This window comes from Erpetoichthys calabaricus, chromosome 12 (genome assembly GCF_900747795.2).
Source record: "Erpetoichthys calabaricus chromosome 12, fErpCal1.3, whole genome shotgun sequence".
In the NCBI taxonomy this organism is placed as follows: Eukaryota; Metazoa; Chordata; class Cladistia; order Polypteriformes; family Polypteridae; genus Erpetoichthys; species Erpetoichthys calabaricus.
In genome coordinates, this window is record NC_041405.2 from 115,403,721 (window position 1) to 115,430,079 (window position 26,359).

General features: G+C 38.8%; 2 protein-coding genes across 3 annotated transcripts in view; one reads left to right on the forward strand and one right to left on the reverse strand.

Moving 5' to 3' along the window:
- The window catches only part of rab9b (RAB9B, member RAS oncogene family), a 1,039,984-nt gene that overhangs the window by 403,708 nt on the left and 609,917 nt on the right, over positions 1-26,359 (forward strand). The window lies entirely within an intron of this gene.
- The window catches only part of nlgn3a (neuroligin 3a), a 315,542-nt gene continuing 289,619 nt past the window's right edge, over positions 437-26,359 (reverse strand). For both annotated transcript variants that reach the window (XM_028816057.2, XM_051934812.1), the window contains one exon: positions 437-5,510. In XM_028816057.2, coding sequence (XP_028671890.1) covers positions 4,661-5,510 — 850 coding nt within the window. In that variant the 3' untranslated portion in view covers positions 437-4,660. The remainder of the gene's footprint in view (positions 5,511-26,359) is intronic.

The following is a 26,359-nucleotide window of genomic DNA, read 5'->3' on the forward strand; positions in this document are numbered from 1 at the left end:
AAAAAATGTAAAACAAATCGGTTTTGAATCTTTTTTACTCTTTTATGCTGCATATGTTTATAATTTTGTGCTTGTATTCTGTTGTGTTCACTACTACACATCTTAAAGAGGTAACATGAAGTTTGATTCTTTGCAGGCACGGATCACTGCTTATTACCCAAGGAAGCGGTTCATACAGCAGTACCTTCTTAAAGATTTACTAACACTTAGAGGGTATCGAGTAGTGGAAAATCTTTAAACAGTTGTTTAAACATGGATAATTAACAGAAGCAGCACTCAAAATCTGTAACGCCTTTTCTTCCACAAGTACAAATGAACAGCACAAGCATTTGCTTTAGGATCGATGGAGATCACCAGACAAAAGAGCGTTGAGCTACAATTACAGCAAGCAGAATGAAATAAACCCCCCAAAGGCATAAGAGGATGCATACAGTAATTGTAATTGAATAAAACTTTTTATTTTAGATATAATAATTTGTTCAGCTTGTGTATGAATACATTCTAGAAATACTGTTGAACACTGTTAGGTTAGGGGCTTCAGGACCCTTTAACACCATAGCATTGATGATGAAGAGAGCTCAGGTGAGTGGACACGCTCCCAAACCAGCGTCCTTGGAGGAATACACACACTCTTTTTCATTTAGGTATTTTTTATTTTCAGTTACAAATGTTTCAAAATATTTAACGTAGGTGAGTTGCACAGCTCCAGTACTGTTGCTTATTTCAATTACAAACCTGAAAAATATACCAAACCTTTGTTATAGTGAAAATTTGATTTTATTTATATATGATATTTAAGCACTGGAAACATTTTTGTCATTTTTTTTATTGTAGTCACAGAAAGAAATTAAAAAAAAAAAAACAAAACAAGCTAAGACTTCTGAAATGATGACATTTTTATCTTCTTTATATATTTTTTGGAATTTCCCAAACCAATAAGTATCCACTTATTTCAGTTAGGAATAACCAAAGAATATCTGAATAGATATATTTTCCTTTATTTATCAAAAAATAACTAAAGATACATTATCTGTAAGGGAACATATATTCTAGCCATTCTGATATCATTAATAAGCAAATAATAACAGTAATAGTGTATTTATCTGTTTTTGGATGTATAAATATAGCTACATTGCCAACGTTGGCTGTAAAAGTAATGAGAGCAATAGGGGGGAAAAATCATCAATTGTTATTTCTACCTGTAGTGTCTTATGCAGTTACACGTCTCCATATACAAGTGCAAAAACGAATAATGCTTCTAGCTATTGCATTTTTGTTAGACACACTCAAGCACACGTCATTTCCTTTCCTGCTCACATATTGCTTCTCATTTTCCCCACATCTTCTTTCCATTTAGCTTGTGGAAAGGTTAAGGTGGATTGTACTGTATTTGTACAGCTTAGTCTAAGAAAAAACTTTCAATCTGCATGTACACCAGGGTGTTGGCAACACATTAATTTGGCACAGGCCTTTTTTAATAATAATAAAAAAAACACAAAGAATCCATAGTTTATTTAGGTAGCTGGTTCCTAGATTGCTTCTAATGAGGCCAGGATAGGCTCCCGCCTTCACCATCCCAACAAGGATTAAGAGGGTTTGATAAAAAAAAAGAAATGGACTGGGTGAAATTTCCATAGTGAAGTATGCTTAGCTATTCACAGAATGCTATTCCATTACATATCTCCCTTGAAAATGGTAGTAAACGCAACGTACTTCAAGAGTTCTTCAGGTGTATTTGGGAACTTTACAGTGTGTCTTTGATGAATTCTATTTGTGTTTTATCACTTAATCTAAGAATGCCACTGAAGAATGATTACTCCTCACCTAATTCAGATGATCATTATCCTACTTTTAGCCTGGCCAAATACTGTATCTAGTATGTGAGCTGACTCTTTTCATTATAGGGGAACACCTCCTAGGAAACTGAACACAATGCACCAATAAACGTTGCAAGGGATTGTGAAGGCTAAAAAGAGAAATGTAAAGTGAATTGAGGTTTAGGCAGCATAGTTCATGGCTGCAGCACGCTGGGTTCAAATAGTGTCCTAGCCCCTGTGTGTGTGTGGAATTTTCACATTCTCTCCTGCTGTTCTGAACTGACCCTCTGTATGTGGAGCGGAGTTGGACACTGCCGAGCAACTCATGCTGGTACAACACACTCCCAAAACTGTAATGCCACAAGATGCATCGGGGGAACCAATTTTAGGCTGTTTTTACCCTTTTCTAAACCCATTATCGTTATCTGATTGTAACTTTTCTTCGTGAGAGTGTTTTATAAAGAGAGATAATAGAATTTTAGCAGTTTTCCTGCAGCAAGTATATTATTATGAGATTAGGAAAACAAGGGGCAGGATGTCTCTTTTACTTCCTGCTCTTCACAAGATAAACTCTAAAAGGTTTACTTAATTAGAAACTCAATAGCTTTACTACATCCATGAGTGTCACATTCACAAGCCTTCCTAAACGCAACAACAGAAAATGATTTTGTCGTGGGAAGCCATGTTACAGAGTGTGTACAGCGCATCTTCTTTTCTTATGTTGCAAGAACATTTACAACTTTTGTACTTGCTTAAATATAAGACTTTTTTCATTTCTTTGCATTAACTGAAATGATGGAATCAAATCCCTTTTAAAAATAAAAATGAATTTAAACAAAAGAAAGAAACAAAAATGTACATTACAAGTGGAAGGAATATTGGTGATATGAAACGTTTCCCATCTCACTGTTAAATTATTCTTATAAAACCTCCGTGTTCCCACGTCTAGAACAGCCTTGGAATTTGCAGCTAACGGAGTTAATGTTACATCTACGTCTGACTTGCAGGATGCTGATAATACCAGTATTTGGAAGGCAATTAGCAGTTGCACTATATAGATGTGAGCGGCTGCATCACGTTGTATTGTGTCAGCCTTTATGTTTTTTTTTTTGTTACAAGATCTTTTCCTTTTCACCAATATACGGACAGAAGTTTTAGCCTGTTGACCTGTGCTTACAGCAAAAGTAATTAGACAGGAATGCCCCACAAAGTCTTTTGCATTGAGAATCAACCCCTCATGATTGACATCAAACTAGAAACTGATATTACCTGAAATAAAACACAAGTAAATGCTTATCAAAATACAGAACAAATTTACACTAAAAAAAATATTTCTGTTTCATCTTGTCAAGTTTGCTGGTTCTAATTTTGGCACATGGTACAATAAGCAAAAAGCCATTTATCCCAATACAAACACACCCATGTGCGCGCACACACACACACACATACACACACACGCACGCATTTCTATATAAACTATATATGTGTATATACGTATACATATATTTATATATATATATATATATATATATATATATATATATATATATAATGTGAATGTCAATGTGTGCGTGTGCCTACATGTATTTATCAACATTATCATCATAAGTGATGTATATTTATGCCTACAATGACTGGTCAATCTTTATCTTGAATATTTTGCATTTATGTTTTTTTTTGTTTTTTTTTATGAGAAACTTTCTTTTTTACAAAATGTGATGAAATTCAGTCAGTTAGTTTGTCATTTTGTCATCAGCTAGCTTTACATACATTTAAAATAACTGATTCTTTTAAAAAAAAATTAAATGTAAATAACTTTAAAGTAACAAAGGTGCTATTCCGCAACAACAGACAACCATTCACTTAGCTGAAATACCATATGTGTTGAATAAAATTAACATAGTTGTTAATAATAGGCCTTTTTACACACAAATGTTCTACAAACCAAAGAAATGATACACACAAACACAATCACTCAAAAAAGTGTTTGTGCATACGTGTGTTAAAGACAGACAGACAGACAGACGGACGGACGGACGGACAGGTAGATAGATAGATAGATAGATAGATAGATAGATAGATAGATAGATAGATAGATAGATAGATAGATAGATAGATAGATAGATCATCTGTAGCAAAAGATGCACTTTGCTTTAACAAAACAATCACAGTAAAGTTGTACATTTGTCTCTGGTATTTTACGTTACAGAGTCTATTTCTGAAGACACAAAGCATTTTAATTTTAAAGTCAAAAAACTTTTTTGTAAAAGATATGCAACAGGTAAAAGGTTTTCTCATACTTTTTTCTTCTATGTGGTTCCTCTTTCAAAAAGAAAAAGAAAAGAAAGAGTTCATTTCAATGTACAGCTTTTTTTTTTTTTTTATCCACACAGAAATAGTAGAGGTTGGAAAGAATAACAATGCAAAGCAAAAAGAAATGAAAAAAAAAAGATGTATTTGTAAGGCATTGTAAAAAAAAGTAAATGTCTCAGTAGAGGCCATTGTTTTTAAATTAATTTCCCAATAAACAGAAATGGGAAATAAAAAAGCACTTTTGAAACATTTTGTCCTCTTTTCTCATCTGCTCAAAAGACTTTATTAGAAAAAATCCTGTCAGTAGCTTCCCCGTGGCCTGTACGTGGAGGTGTACTCTTTTGGCAGTCTTCACACTGTAAAAGCAGAAATAGCCCCGGTCTTTGTAGGTATCAAATGAGCTGTTGTCTGTATTGAGTTTTTAATATATTTTTGTAATCTTTAAAAAAGTCATTATCTGTGTCCCACCACTCGTAACCATTTAACATTTTTAAATGATGTCCCTTGTAATGATTTCATTTACTTTAAAGCTATACTCTGGTGGTGGAATGTGAGTGAGGCAGCCCAGTACTATTAAACCCAGCAGTAAAAGTATTATAGGGGTGAAGGTTTTGCATTCCAACCAGTGAATTGGGAATCATTGTGATTGTATTGGGTGTCATAAGAGGAATGTCATCAGGAGAGCGCCTCAGGGTGAGAGTGTAGTCTGGAAGGGAGGTCAGCCTCAGGGGATCGTGGGACTGGACAGCCTCACACTCGTGGTGACTCTGATTCATCTGTAGAGACATGATTTCTTCCTCTGGAGCGTGTGCGATATCGTTGGTTGCATTGCGCTGCGGACTGGGCTGCCTGTGAGAGTCCTGCCGACGTTTATCCTTCCGATAATACAACGCGGCAAACGCAAGAACGTTGAGGAAAAGCAAAGAGGCTCCAACTGCAATGGTCACACTCAGTTCGGTAGAGTAGTCCCGGGGATTTTCAATAACCAGAGGTCCAGTTTCTTCATCTCCTGGGTTCCACTTCTCCTTGGAATTCTCATTTGTGTAGACCGTTGACATTGGCGGACGTCTAGTGTTAAAGGGCCAGACTTTTCCATTTGGTCGTTTGGTAACAAAAGAGTTCTGTGTGGTGTCAGGAGGTGGAACTTTAGTTGTGGTCGAGGTGTACTGGAACATGTCATGAAGATTGTAAAGATGAGGGACCAAATGCTTCCAGAAGGCAACCTTTGTTGCTCTGTAATGATCCCTTACTCGCGGTTTAAGTCCAATATGAAGATACAGTTGATCTCTGGGGTTGTACTTGGACCAGGCAACTTCTTCAAAACGATTAGCCTTGGTGTGAATGAATTTGGTATCCTGAGGAACTGGTTTATTGGGGTCTCTGAAAGTTAAACAAAAGGAATACATTTGATTATTTCATTTGAACACAAATGAAGCTTCTTCTCTGTATGAGTCATACATATTCTGGTACCCAGCTGAGCCACTTTCATGCATTACAATTATTTTTTACCTGCAGCTCAACTTCGAAGAAAAACAAATCAATTCGATTTTATTTTATCAGTCACAAATTTATATCGCATCAATTCTGTAGGTAAAAAGACTTTTACTATTTTGTCTGCCAGTTCACACTACACATTAAAAATATGCTTGCACATTTTTAGAAAGTCAGAAATAACAGTTCCCTTTATTCCTCGACACTTTTGATTGATCCCTTTACTCATCAGTGATTACAGTTAGCCTAGAAATAGCATAAACAGTTTCCTTTCAATTTTAAACAATAGCACACTAATTCTTCAAATTACACTTTACAGAGTGCTTTAAAATTGTGTGTGAATGACTTTCTTACATTAAATCTCATCTGTTATAGCTTTATCTCACCATATTATGGCAAGGTGACCTGGCAGATGCAACCAGAAGTCAGGCAACAACAGAATGTTAGACAAAAAAATAACAGTCTTAGTGTGAGTAGTGTGGCACGCGGCTGGTGGGTGACACCCAGCCGGGACGCCCAGGAAGACAGGAGGAGGGCTCATGCCTCCTCCAGACCACGAGGGGGCGACCGCCCTGGTTCCTTTGGGGGTCACGGGTGCAGGGCTTGGAAGCCCAACTCTGTAGGGGCCCATGGTCTCCGCCAGGGGGCACCCCCATGCCTGAAGGACCCGGAACCCCAACACTTCTGCCACACCAGGAAGTGCTGGGGGGAAGAAGACTGGGAACACCCGGAGGGCTTCCGGGAACACAGCCGGCACTTCCACCACACAGGGGAGTGTCTAGGGAGTGTCGGGGATCACCTGGAGCCCATCCGGGTACTTATAAAAGGGGCCGCCTCCCTGCAAAGGAGGACTGGAGTCGGGTGAGGAGTGGACAAAGTTTGGAGGCAGGAGAGTGGAGGTGGCCTGAAGAGCAGGCAGAGACTGAGAGAGGCCTGGACTTTGGGGGAGATTGGTGCTGGAGGCACTGGGTTGGTGCACATATGGACATTGTAAATATGCAAAATAAACGTGTGGTGGACTTAAGAATGGTGTCCGTCTGTCTGTGTCCGGGCTACTTCTCACAGTAGCAATGAAGAACCAAAAGAGAAGTGTGACTTTGATTGGATGCCTGGATGATAATATGGCTTATTATTGGCTACATGGGTAACATTGTTTAATCTGGAGCTCTGGGGTAACTAGCAGGTATCATTGGTTTTGATCATCAGTATTTTAAATCCCATAAGAAACACAAGAAGAGCATGTAAACTGCACCTAGTGAGTGTCTAAGATGGTCTGGATTCAAATCCGGGACTCAAATTATATGGCAGCAGCTCTAACTACCACGCCACCCTGCCTTCCATTGAAATGCCAAGTGTATAAGTACACATTTTAGATAACTGTAGATTAAAAAGAATGTCTTAATGGGTATGCAGAAGTAGAGTATATGATTTTTCTTATGCTTATTATCATTTCAAGCAGAGAAACAGCAAAACCTACAAAACCTAATCTAGAATCCATTGAATCCAGGACCTTGGTCAGCATTCAGGCTTGGGCAGACTTATGGCAGATGAAATTTAAGGTAAGTAAATGTAAAGTATTATACGTAGGAAGTAAAAGTTAGGTCTAAATAAAAAATGGGAGGTCTGAAAATTGAAAGAACACCACATGAGAAGGATTTAAGAGTCGTAGTGGACTCTGCACCATCAACTTCCAGACAGTGTTCAGAAGCCATTAAGGAGGCTAACAGAATGTTAGGTTATATAACATGATGTGTGGAGTACAAGTCCAAGGAGGTTTTGCTCAAGCTTTATAAAGCACTGGTGAGGCCTCATCTGGAGTACTGTGTGTAGTTTTGGTCTCCAGGCTACAAAAAGGACAGAGCAGTGCTAGAAAAGGTCCAGAGAAGAGCGACTAGGCTGATTCCAGGGCTACGGGGGATGAATTACGAGGAAAAATTAAAAGAGCTGAGCCATTTCAGTTTAAGCAAAAGAAGATTAAGAGATGACATGATTGATGTGTTTAAAACTATGAAAGTAATTAGTACAATGGATTGAGACTATTTTAAAATGAGTTCATCAAGAACAGTAGGACACAGTTGCAACCTTGTTAAGAGTAAATGTCACATAAACATTCGGAAGTTTTTTTTCACACAGAGAACCACAGACACATGAAATAAGCTACCAAGTAGTGTTGTAGACTGTATTATTTTAGGCACCTTTAATAGTCGACTTGATGTTATTTCAGAAGAACTAAGTGGATAGGACTGGCGAGTTTTGTTGAGCTGAATGGCCTGTTCTCGTCTGGATTGTTGTAATGTTGTAATGTTTTAATGTACATGAAGCTACTACAAATACAGGCATGCATATGAAATGAATAAATAAATACATTAAATCACCCGCATAAATATAATAAAATGTATTCACTGGAAGAACTACAATGCAATGCAACAAAATAAAGTAATTTACAATCTATTTTTATTTTTTTAACTGGCACAGTGGATGGTTAATACTCCTAAAGGTATCATAAAACTAAGCATAATCATACCCTAAAAGGCACTGTGCTCCAGCATGTTTATTTATTTATTTATTTTTAATTTAGTCTTCTCTTTTCTTAGTTAATAATAAAGATTTTTCAAATAACAGTGACAAGGTCAAAATGTAAAGAGACCAGCTAAACTCTTTAAGCTACAGTCCAGCAATAAAAACATGAAGTCGTGAAACCAATTAACCATGTGCATAATGCTCCTGCTGCAAAGGCTCTGGCATGCTGAAAACAAACCCTCTTGCCAAATATATCCTCCTATAAATCTTAGGAATCTTTACATAAAATGGTTAATTAACTGATGAGAACTGAAATGAACATGGACACTGCAGAATGCTGCAGCCTGAGCTCAGCTGGCTACGTTTTCACTGCAGTAAATCAAGAGGTGCATCTCTGAGTTAAAGAAAGGCCACATCTTCTGTGTGCACTGACAAGTGCCAAGGGGAAAAATGTGGACACAGAGTTATGGAAGAGGACTGAATGAATAATTGAAAACCTTCCTTCATCCATCAATGCATATATTCATTTTCTGAATCTGCCATTCGTTAGTACAGGTTCATGGGGAGCAAAAGGCGTAAATAAGGAGCAAACTATCAGTCCAAAGCAGGGCCTGCTCACAAATATCCCACAATTTGCTCCCACGGTGTTACCAACTGACCTAACCCTGGCTTGGAGGACGTCCAAGCAAACATGGTGAGAATATTTAAATTGCACAAACAATAATTAGGCTTGATGCTGGGGGTGCCCAAACACTTGCTGAAATTTTAAAACTGTACGTCTAGGTGAATGCATACATTCTAAATTGAATGATCTTGTCTTTTCTTTTTCATGTAAGATATAAGTGATTCTATGTTCTGAGCAAATTCAAATTGCTATTAAGGAATACCAAAATGTCCCAGAAGGAATTGATCATTTTGTTGCTAAGTAAGTAAACACTGCAAGTGGGTCCAGATTTACAAAGACATAAATCAGAAAGATGTGACTTACAGTACTTCTGATAGTTAAAGGTTTCTTGATTCAAAACTGCATTCTTTAGTTCAAAATTAAACATAGTTTTCATGATTATGTTTTATGAATAGTTTGTGTCATTTTCATGTTTCACACAAATAAACACAAGAATTACAACAAATTCTGCATGTAAAAAGCATGAGAATTACTCCATGGTAATCATGTGCTCCAGTGGTGGCTGAAAACGCAATAAAAGGATAAGTGTCTGTGTGTCTTACCGCCATTTTTCATTCCAATACTGCTTTTACAAATCCCATACCAAATGAAATTTAACAGAGAAATATGCATCCCATTTATCATTCCAACAGATGGAGCATCACAAACATTTATAGTAATGCACTTTATTTCTACAAATGTTTATGAGTGCCATCAGTTGGAATGACCAATGCACTGCATTTTATTACTACATGCATACAAATATATTCCAATAGATGGTGCACTGCAAACTTTAATGCTGAGGTCTACGTTGATTACTTATGTAGATTTCAACCCTTCTTAGACAGGTAGCAGAGCTAGTCTATGTATATAAAATGCTAAGGATTTTTTCGTCTGTCATGTGATTACTTGTGAACCACTGGGGCTAGAACCTTGATATTAGTCTTAATCAAAAGTGGATGATGTGATACACGCTGGTGAAGCAAAACATGTGGGTAGCAGTAACTTTCATGAAGTAATCAGGATTCTTGCACTTCTAAATTGTTCTTTATTTCGCCTTATACAATTTCTTGTATGAGGAATTTGTTTGTTTTCACATACTCCTTGAGGTCAGAGCACAGGGTCAGCTATTGTACAGGGCCCCTTGAGTAACTGCAGGTTAAGGGTCTTGCTCAAGGGCCCAACAGAGTAGGAACTCTTTTGGCAGTAATGGGGATTCAAACTGGCAACCTTCCAGATACCAGCGCAGATCCTTAGCTTCCAAGCCACCACTCTGCCTTAAAGATAAATTGATGTAGCAGAAAGGAAATGTACAGCTGGCGTGAAGCACATTGCTGAGGCCGATCAAAGGAAGAGAAACAATAACACCAGCACCATCTGCTAAGCATCAAGAGCTGGACACAGTTTGCAAGGGTGACTAAGAGAGACAAGCGCCTTTGCAAAGTGTCCTGTGCTTGGGTGTTCACAGCAACATGATCATCATGATCGTAAACCAAAGTGAAACACACTGCTATGGCACGAAGGAGAACAACAGGGGTGATCGCTGGGAAGGTATATTTTTGCATGGTGTAAAAAAAACACTGTCTTGCCAAAATGGAACAGTTCTGCTTTATCTGAGCTACCTTTATTTGAGGACTGGAATTAGCTACTGTATGGTGAATGTTATCAGTTAGGATATTAATACCTTAAATAGACAAACCACATCACATGTGGATACATAATCTGCGAACAAAAATCATGTCACCTTCTGAGCAGCATCACCAGGTGAACTTAGATGTGGTGTATGCAGTGCTAAAATAGTTATTTCAATATTCAAGCGGATTAAAGTAATTGCACACTGTGAACCTTTTGACCGCCCTTCCACAGACTAATGCTGCCCTTCTAGTGAGAGTATGGAAGGCAGATGCACATATCTTTTGTGAGTAAAGCAGATTTTCCCTTGCAACAAGAATACAGTCAAAATCATGTTATTCAGCGAGTTCTGTCACCATTTAGCATTACTGACACCAAGACAAACAATTATGGCTGCATGTGGCTCCTATTCATCCTTTTCTCTGCAAGTCTCTGCCCTCTTTCTTTCTTGATAGATAGATAGATAGATAGATAGATAGATAGATAGATAGATAGATAGATAGATAGATAGATAGATAGATAGATAGATAGATAGATAGATAGATAGATAGATAGATAGATAGATAGATAGATACTTTATTAATCCCAATGGGAAATTCACATCCTGTCCCTTTCCCTTTCACTCCAACATCTAGCCATACCCTGCATATAATAAACCCACCGTCTGCTGCCTCCCTGCCTAGCATGTGAACAGCTGCCTGCTACAACACTTTATTTTGAATGCAGTACTGGGTAATGAGTTATTTATAATACAATAAGATGTTTTGAAAATGTATTTTCAGGGACTCCCCATTTTATAATGGTCACGTTTTCAGTGGGTCCAAACGGTCAATTACAACATCCCAGACAGTGAAAAGCCAAGCAGCATCCCCAATATTTCAAACCCAGCATACAGTATATGAATTGGATCTCTCCATTTAGTGCTACCTATTTGCACCACCAGTTAACTGCAGTCATCTACTGACTTTACCCATGAAGCTTGCAGGTACACTAAGAGATGATTAGTAAAATAATCACTTTATATAGTACATTTGATGAAAAAAAAAACAGAAAACAAATTCCTTAGAGCCCAGTAGTTTGCCTCCTCTTGTCACTGGAAGCAATAGACATGATTTCACCACAGAGCAGTATACTCCAGGCAGTTTGCTAAATACACAAACACAAAGTCTGCTGTCAGGTTCCACCACTGAGCACACTTGTCAAACTATTACCAGGGAAAATATGCTAATGTTGCTTACAATATATGCCTGTTCTGGGGCAAATTTCTGCCTTAAAAGATGACTGAAGCTTTAAATTAAAAAGCAATGTTTAATTACTTCAGTCTAGTATTTATATTGAAATCTTCGGGGCTGCGTGGGACCTTGCAAAAATTTAGCCCTTACTATTGAATCAAATGTGGAAATTAAAAGATTGTTGCAATCATTTTTCTTTACTCTGTAATATTCTCTAGGTGGACTTTTATTGTACATACGTGATTTTTTTAAAATAAATATCAATTTGTGCTAATCATTACATTTAATGGTGTCTTGCAATATTCTCTGAGCAATGAATTTCAGTTCTACTGCAGTTAGAGCAGAGAAACTATAAAATGAAAGAAAATAAGAGAGTGTGCGATTTTTTGTTTTGTTTTTTACTAACTTTTAAAAATCTATGCACTTAAAATAACTCATTGTAATCAACAGCAGAATCATTCTGGCCATGGTATCAAAGAATATGGTGCACCTAACCTCTAGGCGGAATGGTGGCTCTGAGACTAGGGGTCTGTGCCGGCTATTGGAAGGTTGCCCATTCGAATCACATTAAACAGCAGCAGTGACTCCGTTGGGCCCTTGAGCAAGGCCCTTTGTCCCGGGTATGACGTTAATCTGCATCCAGCCCTGCAAGCAGGTCCTTCAATTTGTAGGGAAAACTTGGGAGTTGGTGGCAGGATTGGAACTCCAGCCACCATTAAAGAAACCTCACACTGTTCCAGTGTAGTGCTGAGGTGTCAGCCGCTGCACTCGGATCCCAATCCAGGTGGGGTGGCAACACGCTGTATCAGTGCATGCTCCAACCTCTTCTAATCTTTTCCATATTAGGTTGTTCTGTCATACATTTTTACATTACGTCTCTCTTGTTTGCCTGCAGTGCATCTCTCTTGCACTTTGTATATTTTTGCAGTGTGCAGCAAATGTAACTTAATACTTAGTATGTCTTTTTCATTTAGGCTTTAAATAGGTAGGCAGATGAACATGATTTTTGCTACATTTACATGTTAGTCCATAGGTTCACCTTTCTGATATACACACATCTATGCAGTGCCTAAAAAAGTATTCACAATTTTGAAAGTTGTAATATTTTATTATTACACAACACTGAATCACAGTACATTTAATTTGAGTTTTTATATACTGATCAAGAGAAAAAGTCTCTTTAATGTCAGTGAAAATAGATCTCTACAAAGTGGTCTAATTAATTATAAACATAAAACACAAAATAACATATAAGTGTTCACCCACTTTAATATGACACACGTAAATCATCACCAGTGCAGCCAAATGGTTTTAGAAGTCACATCATTAGTTAAATGGAGATCTCCTTTCTGTAGCCAAGGGGTTTTAATTGATTGTGGTATAAAGTGGGAGCTAAGGGTGATGTTTGTAGATGGGAGCAGAACTGGCTCAAACACAGGAAGCAGAGGGTGATGGTGCGAGGAACCTTATCAGAATTGGCTGACGTTAAGTGTGGTGTCCCACAGGAGTCAGTGTTAGGGCTGCTGCTATTTGTAATCTTATATATAAACGTCTACATGTGGAAGTGTGTGCGTCCGTGCAGCCCGGAAGTGAGAGGTGGAGTCGGGGTAAGGGCTCCTCCTCCGAGGAAACAGAAAATTCACTTAGCCGCTAATATCACAAGCAAGGCGAGCACATCAGCAAAACGAAACCTCAGAAGAAAGACAAAGTCGCTTAGCCGCTAACATCGGCAAAACGGTATCATTTTTACCTTTCTTCCCGTCGCTAATGCACAAGCGATGCGAGCATGTCGGCAAAACGAATCCTCCTAGGAGAGAGTTGCCCAGAGTAGTTCCTTTCAATTACCTGACATCTCTACATTTCAGTTTTTTTTTCTGACAATTTCAATAGTTTCTAGGCTTATACATCTTATATATAAATGTGTACACATAGAAGTGTGTGTGTGTGTCTGTTTGTCCACAGCATGAAGCTCATAGAAAGCGACTCTGTCGCCAAAGTGAAACCGCCGACAAAAGAGAAACTCGCTTAGCCGCTAATGGACAAGCGATGCGATTGATTGATTGAAGTGCCAGAATCCACGGTTTCTAGGAGCCCAGTCATTTTACAGCACGGGCTTACACAGGTAGTATATATATATTTGGATAGGAATATAATTAACAAGCTGGTTGAGTTTTCAGATTATACCAAGAGAGGTGGACTGGTAGATAATACAAAATCTCTTGAATCATTACAGAGGGACTTGGACAGCATACAGGCTTGGGCAGATTTGTGGCTGGTGACATTTAACGTCAATAAAGTGTAAAGTATTACAAATAGGAAGTAAAAATGTCAGATTTGAATACATGATGGGATGTCTGAAAAAACTGAAAGTGCACCTTATGAAAAGGATATAGCAGTCATAGTGGACTTGTCACTTCCAGACAGTGTTCAGAATGTCAGGTTATATAGCACAGTGTGTGGAGTACAAGTCCAATGAGGTTCTGCTCAACCTTTATAATGCACTGGTGAGGCCTCATCTGGAGTACTGTGTGCAGTTTTGGTCTCCAGGCTACAAAAAGGACATAGCAGCTCTAGAAAAGGTCCAGAGAAAAGCAACTAGGCTGATGTCAGGGTTACAAGGGATGAATTATGAGGAAAGATTAAAAGAGCTGAGCCTTTTTAGTTTAACCAAGAAGAAATTAAGAGGTGACATGATTGAATTTACAATTATGAAGGAAATTAGTACAGTGGATCAAGACTGTTATTTTAAAATGATTTCATCAAAATCATGGGACACAGATAGAAACTTGTTAAGGGTAAATTTTGCACAAACATTAGGAGTTTTTTTTATTTACACACAGAACTATAGACACTTGGAATATGCTACCAAGTAGTGAAGTAGACAGTAAGACTTTAGGGACTTTCAAAGCTAAACTTGATGTTATTTTAGAAGAAGTAAATGGATAGGACAGGTGGGCTTTGTTAGGCTAAATGGCCTGTTCTCATTTAGACTGATGTAATGTTCTAATGTTCTAAAAATGCACTTTTTCTGGAGTCGGTATCATGGACTAGCATACACGTTGAAGACAAAAAGACACTCCAAACAATAAATTGGAAAAAATGATGAAAAGCACAGGTCAGGGGGTGGAAATATGAAACTATCCAAGTCCAGTTAAATCAATCATTACAAAAATTGAAAGAGTATGGCACAGCTGTAATTTTGCTTAGAACAGGCCATCCACACACATCACGTTATTGTTTAAAAAGAAGACTATCAAGAGATCTCTGATAACTCTAAAGGAATTACAGGCTGAGATTGCAGTGACTGTGCAGACTGTTGCACTAATTTCAGGTGTATGGGAGAGCGGAAAAGAGAAAAAACGTACATGCCATCTCGGCTAGAGCTTGCCGGAAAACTCATGGGAGACACTGAAATCAGCTGTAAAATAAAAAAGTGAGATTTTGTCTTTCAGACTTAACATTGTGTATTGTGTAAGCCCAATGTGGCACATTACCAATTACCATCTCTGCAGCAGGCCTTGTAAGGCATCTGAGGGTAAAACAAATGCAGAAAAAAGAGAAATCATGGAGGAAAACCTGACAGAGTCTGCAAGAAACCTGCACAGGGATGGCTTAAAGACAACAATGTTAATGCCCCGGAGTGGTCTAATCAGAGTCCAGATCTCAATCCAGTTGAGAATTTGTGGTTGGACTTCACTCATGATCTACATGCAATTCGACAGAGCTTGAGCAGTTTGGCCAAGATCAATGTGGAGACCACCTGGGCAAAGCTGACAGAGATTGGAGAGACTCAGTTAGCTTTCATGGCTGCCAAAAGGAGCAGCTAATCAATGGTGACTTGAAGGGGTGAATACTTATGTGACCAGCTATTTTGTGTTTCATATTTGTAATAAATGTACAGAGATCTGTTTATCAGTGTCAAAAAACACACCCTAAATGAACTGTGATTCAATGGTGTATAATGATAAAATCTGAAAACTTTCAATAGGCACTGTAAAATATTTTAGCTTGCCCTGGAAATATCAGACATTATGAAACAGGGCCCTTGTAAAATCCAGAGACAAGCTAAAGATCATTAAAAATGTAGGTGAAGTACAAGATCACTCATATTACTAAGAACATACTAAAATATTATGTTTATTGGGAGAAACAGAAAGAACATGGTGTATAGAAATGACAGTAAATTGGGCTGGCTTGGCTAAATAAAATTTGAATAAGATAATAAAAGAGCTTGCTGCTGCTACTCCCACATGCTCTTGGACTAATTATATTGAAAGATTAATATCTAAGTGCTGTCTTGTTGGAAGTCACTTTAGCATCCATCATTTAAACATTTCTTCCAAAACAAATGACCTGGACACAGCTGAAGAGTCAAGACATCAGCTACTGCGCTCATAGTCCTACTAGACCAGGAACCTTTCTTTGATGATACTGATGTGCTCGGTGACAGTTTTTCAGTGGCAGCTGACTTCACAGCTGTTTGTTCCAGGATTGCAAATCAACATAAAATGTCAAGTTTTGTGGGGTTTTTTCTCATGTCTTCCACTTCTTGTTTATGTGAGGATGTGTAGGTCTAGGCTACTATTAGGCCTTGAGGTGGTATGGGCTTCCTGCAAAATATAATTGCTTTCCAATGTAATAAATAACCATTATAACAATTTTGACAAGAATGGGCCATTTAGCCTAACAAGGCTCATCATTCCTATCCACTGAGTTTCTCCAAAATAACACCATGTCGAGTGTTGAAGGTTTCTGAAGTTTCATCGTCTTATACTGATGGGATACAATCCCTTACTGGTAACATGTGTTTTCTGCTATTGGATAGATATTTCTAAAGCTTCATCAGTTAAGGAAGATGAACAAGTTTAAAGACCAAATCAATTAAGATTTAAAATGGAATTTAAATGATGGATTACTACAGTTTTAATTACGTTTTTTTTACTAACGTGAAATTAATGGAAAATGGGCCAAATGGTATTGTCCTGGAACTATAACCATTTGCAAAACATATGTCTCGGTCTTGTAATCACAGACGTGGACAAACTTGTTGGTACCCCTTCACACTAACACAAGTAATTGGAACCCATTATTGTTTATTTGGTATTTAACAAAATTCAGACTTTTCTTTAGAGTTTTGATTCAACAGAATATTTCAAATAATAACACAGATGAAATGGACAAAAATGATGGGATCCTTAACCTAACATTTGTTTGATTATCCTGTTGGAGGATCCATGATCTGTGACTGAGACACGCTTTCTGACACTGTGCATTACGTTTCACTCCAAAATATCTTAATAGCCGAGATTTGACTGCTACCTGGACAGACTAAAGGCACCCCGTGCTGAACGCAGCAAAGCAGCACCAACATAACCGAGCCTCCTCCAGGTTTTACGGTAGGTATGGTGTTCTTGTCTTTGAAAGCTTTATTTTTCATCTTTGGACATAGATCTGAAGTGACTTGCAAAAAGCTCCAGTTTTGCCTCACCTATCCAAAGGAGTTTTTCCCAGAAGTATTGTGGCTTATCAATATACATTTTAGCAAATTCCAGTTTGGCTCTTTTATGCTTTTTTTTCAACAGTGGAGTCCTCCTGGGTCTCCTTCCATTGATTCCATGATTCCATTGTTACTCACAAAGCAACAGATGGTGCGATTAGACACTGATGGACCTTGACCTTAGAGTTTCGTTTGTATCTCTTTGGAAGTTGTCCTTGGCTTTTTATCTACCACTCTCACTATTCTTCTGCCCATTCCAGGGTTGATGTTCCTCTTGAGGTTGCATCCAGGGAGGCTGGCTAGAGTCCCATGGACCTTAAACTTAATATTTGCAAATATTGTCACAGGAACATCAAGCTGCTTGGAAATGGTCTTCTAGCCTTTGCCTTTAATGTACTTGTCTATAATTTTGTGCCTGATCTCTTCAGAGAAGTCTCTCTCTTGCTTTCTCTTGTCATATTCAGTGTCTGACACATGATTATACCAAACAGCAGAGTGACTACTTTTCTCCATTTAAATAACTGATTTGAGACATACAGTATGTGATACTATTTAAAAAAAATATATAGTTTGAAAAAGCACTCTAATCCAATTATTTATGATCTTTTCTAAGGGTACCAACAAATGTGTCCAAGCCATTTTAGAAATGTTTGTAGAATAAGAAATACTTGATCTCTTGTCACATTTACTTTTCATTGAATCACTTTTCTGGGGCATACACCACATTTCCAATGAGGTATAAGGGTACCAACAATTCTGTCCCCATCTATATATATTAAATAATTAAGATAGCTCATTTTTTACGAAGTACAGGGAAAGTATTGTAATTGTCCAAAAATTCAACCTTGAGAATTTGATGAATCTCTACGTTTTAGACGTCACTGAGTCCGAAAATACAATTCTTGGAATTATGTCTGTGTATCTGTCTGTGTGTTTATCTGTGTGTGTGTGTATGTAAACACGATAACTTGAGAATGCTCTGAATGAGGTTGACCAAATTTTGCATACATATATTACATCCAAAACTGAAGTTTCTATCAACTTTTAGGCCACTTCCGGTACTTTACCTGAAAATTAATACAGTAGCAAGAAACCATAAAATTATCAAAAATAACATCTTATACCTATACATATAATAATAATATGACCTTATTTTTCGGTTTACCCATATGAATGAGTCATTCCTATGTCTGAGTATACAAGAAAGTCGAGGGGAGGTCACTCCCTATTTTTTTTCATGTTATGGATTCAAAAACACATTCAATACAGATTGTTAAAATTGTACAGAATCGACCTCATAGTAGATATAATATTATGTAAACTATTTCTATGATACTGTATATTAAACTGTAATGAGGACAGGAGAGGTATGTGTTTATAGGTGCATCAGACCTCCACTGAGTGATCACTTTATTAAGTACACTCAACCTTCTCAGTCTCACTCAGTGACAACATCATACTGCATGTGTGCACAATCCAGTTTAAAGAAGGCATAACAGGTGGCAGTGGGTCAAATGTTAGTGTGAATCAGAGAAGGACTGAGAAGACCACTGGCTTAAACATTCATCCATTTTTTCCTCAACTCCCACCTTCCTCTATGCTGGAAAAAATATTGCTCAGTTTCGAGGACTCAGACAGCATTTCTGCAATATATAAAATTATTTTACATTCTCTCCCTTTCAAAGATCCAAAAGGACAATGGAGAAAGGATCTCTCACTCAACATATCAGAAAAGGAGTGGAAGGTAGCAATGCAGAGAATTCACTCGAGCTCCATATGCGCAAAGCATCCAATTATTCAACTCAAAATTACATATCGAGCACATCTGTCTCGCTTAAAACTGTCCAAAATGTTTCCAGGGCAAGATCCAACCTGCGAACGCTGCAATCAAGTCCCAGCCTCACTGGGTCACATGTTTTGGGCCTGCACCAAATTAACATCATTCTGGACCAAAATCTTTAAGTGCCTTTCAGACAGCCTTGGTGTCACAATACCTCCTAACCCATTAACAGGTGTGTTTGGTGTTCTTCCAGAGGGGCTTAAAGTGGAGAAGGACAAACAAACTGTGATTGCCTTTACTACACTATTGGCACGCAGACTTATTTTGCTAAACTGGAAGAATCCTAACTCTCCTCTTTTCAGTCAGTGGGTAACTGATGGTTTATATTATTTGAAATTGGAAAAAATCAAATTCTCAGTTAGAGGATCTGTGCAGAACTTTTTCAAAACCTGGCAGGATCTAATCATTAATATTTTAGAGTAAACTGTTAAAGCACTGAAGAAGCAGATTCTCTTCTCCATTTATCTTTATCTGCCTATTAAACTCATCAATTTATTTATTTTTACTAGCTTTACGTTTTACTCCATTGGCCATGCTCTCTTTCTCAGGGGTGAGAGTTGATTTGTTTTAAATCCTATTTTTTGTAAAAATTGATCTATTTGTATGGAATGATGACTAAAATCAATAAAATTAAAAAAAAAAAATTCATACATTTTCTTATATCACTTAATCCAATTTCATGTTTGTGAAGGACCAAAGCCTATGCTTTTGGAAGAGGTGGCAGTCCATCCCAAAACAGTCACACATATACTCATAACAGAAACAATTCTATGCACTAATTAATCTATCTCTGAAATGTTTAGGATGTGGTTAAAAACACAAGACCCAGTGGAAAAAACTACAGTAGACACATGGAGAACTGCTTGATTCATACAGTGGCTACAATGGGGTTCAAACCTAATCTTCTAGAACTGTGAGACAGAAGCACTAACCATTGCATCACTATACTGCCTTATTCACATGTATTTAAACATAAATATACAGTATTATCATTCTAATATTTATTTTAGATCTGCTCTTCTTTCTGACAGGTCATGGTTATATTTCTACTTGGGACATTTCTTATGTGCAGATGAATCACAGCCTAGAAATGTAGCATCGTGTTTATGCCCATGGTGCAATGTAACTGTCTGTGTAAACAAGGGGATAAGATTGGGAGGATGCCTTTAAGTCTTTTCATTTGTTGTTGTTTGTATGAATATATTATGATTACTTGAAGTCCATCCTAGCTACGCCTGCAGTTATTTCCTGAAATCCGCTTTTATGACTATAATGCTCACCTAGATTTGCCTGCTTAAATCACAAACCTAACGTGAATTTAAACACGCCACTTCCATCTAGCTACATGACCTGGATATTTACCGTTATTTATTTTAGATACAAGTCGTTCATATTAATCAGATATATAGCATGAATGCTGACATAAAAAATCATTTTAGCTTTAAAATTTTGCTTTTGACTAACCACATTCAATTTACAATCGAAGAATCAGAATCTTATGGAAACTGAGATTCACAAACATATACTAATTGTAAGATCAGATCCCAAGAGGCCTTTAACTGTTTACATAACCAGAACTACAATCAGATGTGTCAAGATTTTTTTTATTATTTGTTAAATGTGTAAAACAACGAAATGCATTTAAAGAGGGTACATAGAAACATTATAAAATGGAATTACCACCCTCAGCTACTTTATCCAACCTAAGAACCAATTGGTCCCCAGACCCTAGAGGTACTTTCTTGATCAGCCATGTTGACCACTTGAAACTCTGTTCTGATGTCCTATTGTTCGTCCTGGATGCCCTGTTAGTTCTTGCTGCTGATGGCTCTTAAAGGGATATCAGTTTGTCACATTTGATAGTGTGGTGGATGGCCGGCCGGAAGCTCAACCCTGCCAGGATGCCCATGAGATGGAAGGACAATGCCTCCCCCAAAACACTAGATGGCAGCTCCATTGGAGTGCAGCAGTGCCCCGGATTCCTACAGGGCATCCTGGGATTTGGAGTCCGGTTTATCTGCCCTGTTGAGTGCTGTGGATGCTGCCAGGGTTAGTTGTGAAAGAACCTGGGGAGCCACACTTCCATTGCAGCCCGGAAGTACTAGGAAGTCATGAGGACGGAAGCCCCAAAGTACTTCCAGGCTGATTAAAGAACTGAGTTCTCCATCTGACCCTGAAGTGCTAGCAAGTCATGTGAACGGAAGAGGAGAAGCACTTTCGGGTCGAGGACTGTACTGGAGACCCAGCAAGCAAGCCAGAGTCGGAAGCTTCCTGAGAGGGGCGAAGGAGAGAATAGTGTTTATAATTGTGATTGATTGTAGTATTATTGATTTATTGCCTGTTTATTGTAGTGGAGGTGCTTTGGGCACTGTACAAGAAGGAAGAAGAAATTAAACAACTACTTGGTATTTTAACCTGTGTCCTGTGTCTGTCTGTTGGGTAAAAAAGGGGCAACAGTGCCACCTAGCGTCCACTCTGTTACAATAGTAAATCATAACTGGTTTACTTTGGTCATGGAGTAACAATATAAAGTGAGGTATAGTTGTGCACATTTAAGTAACCAAGTGGAGAGTCCTCCAGCAGGATTACCTGTGCCGTGTCTTATAAAAAGTGCTGGAGGGAAGAGCACACCCTTACTTTAATCAAGTGTTGAACTATACAGTCATATGAAAAAGTTTGGGAACCCCTCTCAGCCTGCATAATAATTTACTCTACTTTCAACAAAAAAGATAACAGTGGTATGTCTTTTATTTTCTAGAAACATCTGAGTACTGGGGTGTTTTCCGAACAAAGATTATTAGTGAAGCAGTATTTACTTGTATGAAATTAAATCAAATGTGAAAAACTTGCTGTGTAAAAATTTGGGCACCCTTGTAATTTTGCTGATTTGAATGCATGTAACTGCTCAATACTAATTACTTGCAACACCAAATTGGTTGGATTAACTCATTAAGCCTTGAACGTCATAGACAGGTGTGTCCAATCATGAGAAAAGGGATTTAAGGTGGTCAGTCGCAAGTTGTGCTTCCATTTGACTCTCCTCTAAAGAGTGACAGCATGGGATACTCAAAGCAACTCTCAAAAGATCTGAAAAGAAAGATTGTTCAGTATCATGGTTTAGGGGAAGGCTACAAAAAGCTATCTCAGAGGTTTAAACTGTCAGTTTCAATTGTGAGGAATGTAATCAGGAAATGGAAGGCCACAGGCACAGTTGCTGTTAAACCCAGGTCTGGCAGGCCAAGAAAAATACAGGAGCGGCATATGCGCAGAATTGTGAGAATGGTTACTGACAACCCACAGATCATTTCCAAAGACCTGCAAGAACATCTTGCTGCAGATGGTGTATCTGTATATCGTTCTACAATTCAGCACAATTCAGTGCAATTTGCACAAAGAACATCTGTATGGCAGGGTGATGAGAAAAAAGCCCTTACTGCACTCACACCACAAATAGAGTCACTTGTTGTATGCAAATGCTCATTTAGACAAGCCAGATTCATTTTGGAGCAAAGTGCTTTGGACTGATGAGACAAAAATTGAATTATTTGGTCATAACAAAAGGTGCTTTCCAAGAAGAACACCTGCTACCTACTGTCAAAATTTGGTGGAGGTTCCATCATTTGAACTGCCTTTCCCAAGGTTTCTTCCATTTTTCCCTACTAGGTTTTTTTTGGGAGTTTTTCCTTGTCTTCTTAGAGAGTCAAGGCTGGGGGGCTGTCAAGAGGCAGGGCCTGTTAAAGCCCATTGCAGCACTTCCTGTGTGATTTTGGGCTATACAAAAATAAACTGTATTGTATTGTATTGTATGCTGTGGAGCTGTGAGGCTAGTTCAAGGACTGGGGCCCTTGTTAAAGTCGAGGGTCAGATGAATTCAACACAATACCAACAAATTCTTCAGGATAATGTTCAAGCATCAGTCACAAATTTGAAGTTACACAGGGGTTGGATATTCCAACAAGACAATGACCCAAAACACTGTTCGAAATCTACAAAGGCATTCATGCAGAGGGAGAAGTACAATGTACTGAAATGGCCGTCACAGTCCCCTGACTTGAATATCATCAAAAATCTATGGGATGATTTGAAGCAGGCTGTCCATGCTCGGCAGCCATCAGATTTAACTGAACTAGAGAGATTTTGCATGGAAGAATGGTCAAAAATACCTCCATCCAGAATCCAGACAGTCATCAAAGGCTATAGGAGGCGTCTGGAGGCTGTTATATTTGCAAAAGGAGGCTCAACTAAGTATTGATGTAATATCTCTGGTGGGGTGCCCAAATTTATGCACCTGTCTAATTTCGCTATGATGCATATTGCATATTTTCTGTTAATCCATTAAACTTAATGTCACTGCTGAAATACTACTGTTTCCATAAGGCATGTCATATATTAAAAAAAAGTTGCCACTTTGACAGCTCAGCCAATGATAAACAAAAATCCATAGAATTAAGAGGGGTTCCCAAACTTTTTCATATGACTTTAGTGTACAAATTGAAAACATCATAGTCTGTCCATGTTAAAAAAATAACTAAAGTCATAGAATTAATTCACAAATACACTTACCAGTATTTGTACAAAATTATATTTTTTGATAAGATCAGTTCTGAGCATCTTGAGAATTAATTATTATTTATCACTTTTTGCTTTATTTTTCAACATGCGCTGAATATGTGAAAATAACTTGTGTAACAGCTGCTGGCAATTCATTTTTAAGGTTGATTGTTCTTTTCTGTTTATATCAGATAGATTACAAGACAGTATTATATGTTAATGTGAGGATAAGTGAAACATAAAATTCTGAGTCTGTAAACAAACAATGGGATATGGCAGAGGAGATAAAGAAAGGAGAAAGATGAACAAAACATACAGCTACAGACATTAATAGAGTTGCTGTTTGAGAAAATGAAGGCTGGGGTAAGGTTCATGCAAAGTGTGAAATAGCAGGGGGTCTCAGGGGTCCTGGGACCCCCTAATTAACCCTGTAGCCTACTGAAAGCCTGTAAATCAATATTGGTGGGGGAGAGGGGGGTCTTGAAAGTAGCTTTGAAAAACATATTATGGTTTTATAAATCAATCAGTGTCCATTACTAAACTTGCAAGAAAATATTGTGTCACGAGTGCAAAAAGCTCTTCATAAGCAGTACTGGGAAGTTACAGTTTATGTCCTCCTCACAGGTTGGCCCAAGCTAGGTTCTTGGGTGGCCTCAGCCAGACACATGACAATCGATTTGCGATCCAGATGTATAATTCGACCAAACAGACTGAATCGATAGAACACTGGAAAGGGAGGGAAGCACTTTATTTAAATCAAGAGGATTTGAGGAAGAGTGCAACAATCTTTCATAGGAAATCATTAAATCGGAGCACAACACAAGGGAAAATTAAGTTTTCTGTTTTGTTTGGCTGTTAGACAGAGGTGTTGCCTTTTACTGTTGTTCAGTGAATATGTCTGTTATTATGAAGATCCAGTGGCAGCACTAATGATAATGATTTCCAATAGTCAGCAGGAGTGCCCATGGGGCAAAGGGAAGATGCATTAATCGGCACACACTTTAAAGTGAGTCAGTATTCAGAGGTAAATCATCAGATCAGAGTGTCTAAATGTTCATGTGTAATGAAAAATAGCTGGTCTGTGTGGTGCTGCTCATAACTATAAGGTGACATGTCTTTTATTTGCAAAATGAGTATCCAGAAATGAGGCGATTCACCTAATTAAAATAAAAATGCATATTCTAAGTGACAGTATTCTCCACAGCTAATTTATTACAAATATTCCAAAGCTCCAGAATAAGATTTCAGTGCTCAGTCAACACTGAAATACTAACAAAACTTCCTTATTACAGTGAGCTAGTTTTGCGAACAGGGAATATGTAACTTATGGCAAAGGGTGTTTACTAATACAGGCCCTTAATCGGAAAGCCGCCAAACAACTGAACAGTCTGATTAGCGTCAATAAGATTCTTACCATATGAGAGCTTCATTAATCCTTCTCTTTGCACATTCCCTTAATATGAAAGGAAAAATACAAAAGCTAAACTCATGTTTAGCTCTGGGTTTGCAGATTTCCCTAGCACTCCATAACTGACGTTTTGTTGACAGTGGATTTTATCATTTTGAAAAAGTATTTTACTTATTTCTTCTTGTACTATAGCTGTTCACACTTTTTAGAAAACATAATACATCTACCCCTCCTTTAACCGCCACCTTATCGTGGTGGAGGGGTTTGCGTGTCCCAATGATCCTAGGAGCTCTGTTGTCTGGGGCTTTATGCCCCTGGTAGGGCCACCCAAGGCAAACTGGTTCTAGGTGAGGGATGAGACAAACAGCGGTTAAACAAACCTCCTATGATGGAAAACAATTTTGGACGGCGTTTTCCCTCGCCCGGACGCGGGTCACCGGGGCCCCACTCTGGAGCCAGGCCTGGAGGTGGGGCTCGATGGCGAGCGCTTGGTGGCCGGGCCTGCACCCATGGGGCTCGGCCGGGCACAGCCCGAAGAGGCAACGTGGGTCCCCCTTCCCATGGGCTCACCACCTATGGGAGGGGCCAAGGAGGTCGGGTGCAGTGTGAGTTGGGTGGTGGCCAAAGACGGGGACCTTGGCGGTCCGATCCTCGGCTACAGAAGCTGGCTCTTGGGACGTGGAATGTCACCTCTCTGAAGGGGAAGGAGCCTGAGCTAGTGCACGAAGTTGAGAGGTTCCGGCTAGATATAGTCGGACTCACCTCGACGCACAGCTTGGACTTTGGAACCAATCTCCTTGAGAGGGGCTGGACTCTGTACCACTCTGGAGTTGCCCCCGGTGAGAGGCGCCGAGCGGGTGTGGGTATACTTATTGCCCCCCGACTTGGAGCCTGTACATTGGGGTTTACCCCGGTGGACGAGAGGGTAGCCTCCCTTCGCCTTCGGGTGGGGGGACGGGTCCTAACTGTTGTTTGTGCGTATGCACCGAACAGCAGTTCGGAGTACCCACACTTTTTGGAGTCTCTGGAGGGGGTGCTAGAGGGCATACCTTATGGGGACTCCCTCGTTCTGCTGGGAGACTTCAATGCTCACGTGGGCAATGACAGTGAGACCTGGAAGGGCGTGATTGGGAGGAATGGCCCCCCCGATCTGAACCCGAGCGGTGTTCTGTTATTGGACTTCTGTGCTCGTCACGGATTGTCCATAACGAACACCATGTTCAAGCATAGGGGTGTTCATATGTGCACTTGGCACCAGGACACCCTAGGCCTCAGTTCGATGATCGACTTTGTGGTCGTGTCGTCGGATTTGCGGCCACAAGTCTTGGACACTCGGGTGAAGAGAGGGGCGGAGCTGTCAACTGATCACCACCTGGATGGATGGATGGATGGAT